The sequence below is a fragment of the Falco biarmicus genome, chromosome 2, assembly GCF_023638135.1.
Source record: "Falco biarmicus isolate bFalBia1 chromosome 2, bFalBia1.pri, whole genome shotgun sequence".
Classification (NCBI taxonomy): Eukaryota; Metazoa; Chordata; class Aves; order Falconiformes; family Falconidae; genus Falco; species Falco biarmicus.
The window spans coordinates 31256007-31264545 of NC_079289.1; the positions used below are offsets into that span (position 1 = coordinate 31256007).

At 45.4% G+C, this 8539-nt stretch overlaps 1 protein-coding gene across 4 annotated transcripts in view; it reads right to left on the bottom strand.

Annotated features, from left to right (window-relative positions):
- The window catches only part of RB1 (RB transcriptional corepressor 1), an 82188-nt gene extending 81134 nt beyond the window's left edge, over positions 1-1054 (bottom strand). For all 4 annotated transcript variants that reach the window (XR_008820322.1, XM_056329256.1, XM_056329257.1 and 1 more), the window contains exons 1-2: positions 806-1054; positions 479-596 (exon numbers count right to left, since the gene is read on the bottom strand). Coding sequence is in view for 3 of the 4 variants with exons in the window: in XM_056329256.1 (XP_056185231.1) it covers positions 479-596; positions 806-894 (207 nt within the window). In the remaining variant the exon portion in view is untranslated. The remainder of the gene's footprint in view (positions 1-478; positions 597-805) is intronic.
- Positions 1055-8539: the final 7485 nt, after the last annotated feature.

The following is an 8539-nucleotide window of genomic DNA, read 5'->3' on the forward strand; positions in this document are numbered from 1 at the left end:
TATGTAGTAGAAAGAAAAAAAAAAAACAACAGTTTAGCATACAAACATCCCTTTCTCTGCAATAGCCTTCTCCAGACCCCTTCTGCAGCCTCATAAAAAAGGAAGAAGAAATACACAGAAAGAGATGATGAGATGACCTGTAGAAAGTGACTCAGACATATCTGAAATAACTTGCGGGTCGAAGAATTTGCCGATCACATGGTGGTGACGTCTACTGTCATTTAGTAGTAACCTACAAGAATTCTAGAGTCCAGACCTTTAAGGGAAAATATTAAAAGGGAGATGTATAGAAACCAGTTTATACAGATACGTGCACGGCACCATCCAACATCAGCCTAACCGCCCTTGGAAAAAACAAAGCCATGCCACAGGAGCCCTGGCTGCGAGGCACTCGTCCCCCAGCCCGGCCGGGTCACAGCTCGCTGAGGGGGCACAGGCCAGACGCGACAAGCGGGACGAGTTACACGGCGGTACTCACCGGGGCGCCGTCCGCAGCCGACAGGCTCTCGTAGGTCCGCCACGCCTTCTCCCTCGCGCCCTCCGACACCTTCAGCGCATCGCAGAGCGCGACGAAGTCCGCCTCGCCGACCTCCAGCCTAGCGAGAGCAAAACCCGTCACCAGCGGCACTCCGGCCCCACACCGGCCCGCAGCCCCGCGCGGCCGCGCCAGCTGCCGGGGGGCGCCCCGGCCGCCCCCGCTGAGGAGCCCGGGGGGGAGGCACAGCGCGGACCCCCGGGGGCGGGGAGCCCCGGCAGCACCCCGGGCCCGCCGCCTGCCCGGCCCGCCGCGGCCCGCCTAGCTCACCGGGGGGCGGCGGGCGGCGCGGAGCCGCCGTCGGGGCTGGCGCGCTGGCTCCTGGCGGCGCCCGCCCTGCGGGGGGACTTGGGCGGCATGGCGGCCCGCGGCCGTCGGGCCCCGCCGTTCAAGCGCCCGCCGCGGGCGGCAGTAACGACGGGCCGCCGGCTACCGCTCCCCTGCCCGCCGCCCAAACCGCGGGAAAACTGCGTCACCGCTGCGCCGTCACTTCCGGCCCGGCTGCCGCTCCCCCGCCTCACCCGCCGGCGAGGAGCCGCGACCGCGCCCCCTCGGCACCCGGAAAGAGAAGCTGCCCGCGCCAGCCGGCTCAGCCAATGAACGCGCGCCTTTCTCCGCGCTAGCCAATAGGAGCCCGCTCCGCTTCGGGCGGACGGGCGACCTGGAGTGAGGGCGCGGCTCGAGGGCGGCGGCGGCGGCGGGCGGGGCCGGGCCGGGCCCCTGAGGGAGCGGCGGGGCGGGTGGGTACCGGTCCCGGGGTTGGGGCTTCTCGCCCTCCCAGGCTGGGTTCCGCGGCTGGGGTGACTCACGGCTGAAGAGGCAGCAGGAGCGATGGCATCTGACTGCCACAGGTGACAGGTGACCGAGGGAGCAGGGACGTCGTGGTGAGGTGCTGGGCGCCGCCTCCTCGCAAAACGAGCAGTTGCCCCCGCGGCGGGGCAGGCCCTTCAGGGCCCTTCGGTCACCCCAGGGACGACAATCCGGCTATGGCGGGTATTTCAGGTGCTCAGCAAGCTGGAGGCAGCCGGTAACATCTCTTCTGTAACGTGGGAAGAACCAGAGCCCGTGCATTAGAAATAAGTAACCGGATGGGTGTAGAGCACGACAGAAATTTCAAATCCTTTATAACCATCTCTCACCCTGAAATTCATCCAAGTCCTAAATAAAATGTAACTTTTAACGCTGTGCATTGCAATTACATTTAATGTAAAAAAATCTCCAGGCTTTGGGCATCTTCTGGATTTTAAGCCAATGAGATTCAAATCCCCAATGCCCCAATTCACAGATCTTAAAAATCTACTCTGCCGTCTGCGCAGTCCATGTTTAGAAGGCAGATTGCTGCTGCAAGCGAGCACATTTAATTTCATATTTTTATGATTACAACTTCTTGGAAGAAGCAAAAATATTTGTAAGGACTCTTCCTACATGCACGTATTTTTCTTTCGTCTGTAAAGCAACTAGTTTTAGTGAGGTTGCTGTCAAAGCTTCAGATTTTAAAAAACAACATGAGTACAACTATGGCATACAATAAAAATTCGTTAGTATTTAAAGATTCACACACTTTATTCATTTGTTCAGGCTTTTCCTTTATATTCATTAACTTAATTTAAAATAGGAAACAGTATTTTTCTGGTTCATAATTAGAATTAAAGCAACTACAGTAAAGTGAGGACAACAAATGGGATTTCTGAGGCAAATCAAAGCACATCAACTCCAAATTAAATGTCTGAGTTGTAGACTGTAGTGGGATTAGACATTCCTTATTATGATTCTAGTAAAACTGTGACAGTAACTTTACCCTTCTTCTAAGCACATTTAAATAATTCTTGTAATCAGATAATACCAGATTCTGTGAAAGGTTTGGAGTCTAGAAATACATGTAATCTATAGCTGAACCACAGACAACGAGGCAGTTCTACCAGCTTGGAAAAGTGAGCTAAAACCCTAAACCACAGATGAGTCCATTGCCATCTCCTTCCAACTGGCTGAAAGAGCACAGATGAATTTAAAATGAGAGCAAAGCATCTCAGAAAATGGTCACAGCCAGCGGAGACCCTCCCAGCTGTCAGCAAGAAGGGAACACACCCTCCAGGATATCTTCCCTCACAGCTGCTTTAACATGCTTTTAGAGCCAGGCCCTAGATTAACCAAATGATAGGCAGAGAATTTGTGTTGCTCTTACAACACCCTGTGCATTAATGCTTAGGGAACATCATATCCTTTGAAACAGTTGACAACCAGCCTCAGTGTAAATACTAATTTTCTAAAATAGTTAGTCGGCCAAGCACCTTCTCAAGTCAAATTTTAGGCACCTTTTTTCATCAAGCAAGGTATTTCGGGCTCCCCCCTCCATAAGCAGGTATAACCAAAACAATCTCAGAATGCTTCAAATTACAACTGGAGGGAGAAGAAGGGAGGCAGCAGATGAATCGAGCTCAAATAACCTTGAATCCTCTGTCCCAGAGCCTCACATGTAGTAACTACCTACACCTAAACTGTAGTGAGACTTAAAATGTATGTATGTACTTCCAAAGAAAGGCACATGCATGTCTAAAACCATATGTAAATTGCTACGCTGTTTTTCTCCCCCCTTGTTAGATACACTGATTTGAATGTTTTAATCCTGTATTCAAAAATGTTTTTCTTTTAAATGGAGCCTTTGGGCTTTTGGAATAAAATGACAAAGGAAAGAAGAAAAGCAGCTTCTACTGGGGAAAAAAAAAGAAACACTGCAAAGTTAAATATAGTATTAATGATTATTTCTCATCTGATCTGACAATATTCTAAACATCTTGCTGCAACAGCTTTTAAAGTGTAGGTCATAGACAGATGGTAATTTGTGAAACATTGCCCAGTCAAACAGTCCTGACTCATTGTTTCCAGCTGTTACACAGTCTTAAGTAATTTTATTATCTTAATTTTTCCCACTTAAAACTGTTGCTATAGTTTCTTGGTAATTGCAAGTGGGAATAGAAGTCATGCTTTCACTGCAAATGAAACTAAGCCTTTTTATTTTTACTTTTACTGCTCAGATATGATAGAAGCTTGCTACTTTTTTAGTCTTCATAAAAATGAAATATTTGTGATGCAGGGAAAACTTTATTTATTAAGACCTCAAGACTAGCTGCTTATTTCTACATTATCACAGACCTCTACCACTTAAGTTGCAATTATAAGAAAATCAGTTCTGGAGATGGATGACAGAAATGTAGGCACTAAAACCGCTAAATTGGGAGCTTCTGGATATTAGTCCAAGTACTGCAGCTTGAATAAAGCCCACAGGCTGTAAAATTCCTGGACTGTAAAAACATCTGCCTGAATCACCCCTCATTTCCCTGCTTGTAACAGGCAGGATTAACCAGGGAGAGGGTGTAAGCTCTCCTGGCCAGCCTCTTCTGTGCGCGGACATCCCTTGCACCATGCAGCAGCCATCAGCCCCCTGCTATCAGTGTCATCTAGAGCCCACCTGTCCCTCTCAAAGCCCCAGCACAAGTGCTAACAGGAGTAAAGTGGTGATGGACCTGCCCCATGCCCTGTGGGGCAGCTCTTGTCTGGCTGCCGCCCTACAGGCCCCAGGCCTTAAGAACAACTTCCCTAGAGTACCACCTAGAGCAACAGATGGACTTAAGTGACAGTGTCCCTTCAGGAGTGCCTCAGGGACACCAAGGCCATGGTTTGAACCAGGCCTTTTCCACCTGCTGCCATGCTCTATGATTCTGTGAACTCCGCTGGTAACACTGCCTTGCGATTGCACTGGCATCAGCTCTGCCTTTGAAACTGGAAATGGTTTATGGGTGTGATGGGGCAAAGCTGGCTGGTTGCACCCCTTGTTGGTCAGCCTGGCCCCTAGTATCCTACATAAAGACCTTGTTCAAAATATGAAGGATAAAAACCATTTCTAAAAGTTCAATCCATTTCTTGCTAAACAGAGGTATTTCTTAGATATTGCCTCCCCTAACAGTTCAAAGCCTAGATATATATTATATATACACACACAAACATTATTAATAAAGGGTATTTTCATTCCACGTTTATATGCACCTGTGATATGCTCTTCTTAGAACATTACGTAGTGAACTGCTGGAATCTGAGATACTGCAGTGATGAATTTAAGGCAGGAATCTTTATCAATAGTGTTTGACCAAATTGCTAGTGGGATCTAAAAGGACACTGTGACTATTGCTGCTGGATGGAGAAACGCTTGCACATATGACGCCTATATGCAAAACTTCAACCCAGGCCATTGCAGGGATACTTCTAGTTCTCTCCCTCTGAGATGAGTTTAGAGAGGTTTCTGCTGATTGAAGTTTTTAGACTTGTCATTTTTTTCCTCTTTTTACTCAGATAAGCCTATTTACCTGTTCATAGAAAAACTGAACTACTTATAACTGTGTAAGGACCTTACACATTGCATGTTCTTTGTAAATGAAAATGGCTGTTGGAGTCATGTCTATTGTACAGAGCTGTGCTAGCACTAAGGACCAGGGTACTAAAAAATAAAATCCCTGGCTGATGCAATTCATCAGGTGAAGCCCTGGTGCAAGTGTAATTACAGCAGAAAAACCTAATCATTCCTGTTACAGCTTTCCTTGCTTATGGAAAGTTTCCAAACATGAGTATAAAACATACCTTTGCATGCACAGCAGCAATACACCATGTGCTCTGTCAGGCAGGTAGTCCTGCGTGTCCCCAGCAGGCAAAGCGCTTCTAACCCCAGATACATTCTGCCCCTGGGGTGTGCAGGACATCCTGTGCCCCCTCTGCAGGGCAGTTCATTTCGGTTGGTACTGCCAGCTGTTAATGAAATAAAGGTCAACAAACAAACCACAACCCTCTTGTTGGTTGCAATTACAGAGTCACATTAATGACCCCATTGTGATCCCTCCCTTCCCGTCCTGCTCAGTCCCAGGTTCTGCTTCCTCTCGCTGCTTGAGAAAGTGTGCACCGGCACAGGCAACACCCTGTCCTGCTGCTGGCGGTCTCCCCAGTGAGGATGTTTCCCATGACTCCTCTTCCAAGATTTCCTAAGCCCACCAGAAGCAGAATATGCTCTACTGGAAGCAGCTCTCAGGAATCAAATTAATCTTAACCAACAACCTGAAAACCAATTAAAAATTAGCAACCGTAGCCTGCAGTGAACAGACATACACATTTCTCTGAACTAAACCAACCTGTGATGTTGTTTTTTTCTTTTTAGGAGTGCACCAAAGAGATTACATTTTTTACCAAGCCATGGCAGTGAAATATTCTTATTAAGTGAAAACATTTGTCTATAGTACTCCAGAAAAACTCAATAGTATGACAACAGCACTATAGGCTTTTCTATGTTGCTCCTTCCATAATAGTAAAATGTTCTCCTACGACCAGAACAAGCAATGACAGTGAAAGTACAGCTCTGCTAGTATTTCCAAACCACAAGCTTCTGCTAGCACAGACACGTCAAGACTTCCATCCTCCCACCCAATTCATATAAACAAAAGCGTGCACCCACCTTTCTGGAGGACAGCGTTGCGCCAGATAACCTAACTCTTGCGTTTTCTGTCTTGCAAGCCTTCAGTATATTCTTCAAGCCAAAACTCGCCCTGTGGCTCTTTACTAAAGCTGCAAGACTTCAACTACAGAAGGAGGGAAGACTCAGAGCTTTTATTGTGCTTTGCAAGCCCAGATCATACACACTGACTGACCACATCAGCCATACATGTGCGAAGACCCACTGAACATCAGAGGCTGCTTGGGACCCATGAGAGTAACACAGCCCCCTCCACCAAATAAATACAGTAGCATAGGATAGCGGCACTATGATTTTGCTGCTTCAGTGACAACATGTGTCCCAGCATTAGGATTGATTTTCTTTCTTACAAGGAGTTTTAGAAATATTTGCAAAGATAATTGTCCAGCGAGGTAATTTTTATACTAACCCTTTTCTGGAATTCATTGGGCTAGAAACGTGGCTTTCTTCAGTATAGCATAGCTATGTTTGTTTATTACACTTTTTTTATATATATAAAAAATAAAAAAAGGAAAAAAGCCCAAGCAGCTCCTAGAGCTAGTTTTTTCCATGGATTTGTGTCCTATGCTTCGACTTCGTCTAAGAGGGCAGAAGTTCCAACGAGAGCTTTTCCTGCACTCAGGGTGTTTTAAGTCTTCTTCCCATACAAACTGCCTGGTGTTTAATAAGATGTGAGCACATGCTGGGAGCTTTCCCTCCATGCACACAAGTTTCTCCCTCCTTCCCCATGCTTATTTTCACACTACTGATAGAAATAAATTTCCCTCTACCATCCGACAGGCTCAGAAGTTATTAGGGACACAAGCATGCAGCATGATCAAATAAACCTCCTGCCTGTAAGAACAGATCTATTCCTCCCCTGCCCCACCACCTCTTCAGCAGCCTCGTTTGCTGGTGTCTCTGTTACAGGCCACACCACAGGTCACAAAGTTTCCTACTGAGTTCTATTTTGAAAACAAGTTAAAGATTATGCAAGGCTTACATAAAAATTTGTTTCATGTTTCACTTACAGAAAGCAGCAACAGTACGCTCATCAAAAGGCAGAAAACATAAAGTACTTCAGCATGAATCTCATGTCATACAGGGCTCCATAGAATGCACCAGTAACCCTGTCTTGACACATGCACACAATTGCAACATCCTGAACGTCTGTAGCTGAAGTTTTCCCAGTGGATTTGCCAGCTTGCTTACATGTATAGTGAAGTGTAGCTATGTAAGTATAAATTATATATGAGCATCTAACTTGTACCTACGTGAGGTTTTATTTGATATCCATGACTGCCATGCACCATCAAAGAATGGATTAAAGAAGTCTGGCCTTTGGAAAATAACAATTAGACTTTTCATTTTATATATAATGCACCCACACTAAGACTAAACTGCAAACTAAGCCAAATGCTGATGGAGAAAAAAAATCTCATGTCTTGTGTATTTAAGAAACTTCCTTTAAAACAAATTATTTTATCTCGATCCAGACATTCACAATAGCAGGAAGCTGGATGATAGCATGTTTAAAATTGTATAATAGCTCCAAAACCAGTAAAGCATCCTCCCACTATATTAAGAAAAGATCCTTTAAAAGATGAAAAATAAGATTAGTCCAAAACCTCTTGACTGAATTAATCCAAGACAAAAGATTTGGACACCTATGGTGCATATTATTTTAAAATTGCTTTAAACGGTAGGGGGGGGGTTTGCAAACAAATATGCAAATAGTCTATTAAACGTTCCTACTTTCCTGATGAATCTATGCTCAAAATTTGATCAGAAAGACAAGTCAGTTCCCCTATCATGGAGGCTTAGAAGTGGATTTTGGAGATTTTCCAGCCTTGGTTTTGAGTGCTACTCCCTTCTTTTCTCTCCCATAATTTTTCTTGCAACCAGCTTCAAAACAGCAGGTACTATGATACAACTTACCCTACACTCTCCCCAACAAAAGCTGCCATTATAAAAATCCCAATCCTATGAAAAAAACCCCAAACTTGCTTTAAGAATAGCAGTTTTAAGTGTAAATGGCACAATAAAGAACAGTATTAGCGATATTTGAGCTAGCTCCTGATGAACTGGCCAAGCTCAATCGGACATACTGACAGGAACACCATGAAGCTGAACAAAGGGAAATGCAACGTCCTGCTTGCAGTGAACACTCCCAGCTCTCAGCTGGGTCAGCCTGAATCATGGCATGCTCTAGATTATGTACACCATTTGACAAATACCCAGGACAGGGATATCAGATATTAACAATATATTAAGTAAGCTCTGAATCTACAGTCTAATTCTAATTATTGTGGAAATACCAACCCGGAATTTAAGCAAGCAGCAGAATATTGCCTTTAAATGAGAAACAAACAGAAAACACACGCTTCTCTGCTCGTATTTCGTTTCTCAGTCATCACCTATTCTGTTTTAATCTTCTCACTTTTCAAGATCGCACTGCAAGCAAGAAGCATTGATTTTGACTTTAAATTTAATCCTAGTCCACTCCTCTAAAAAAC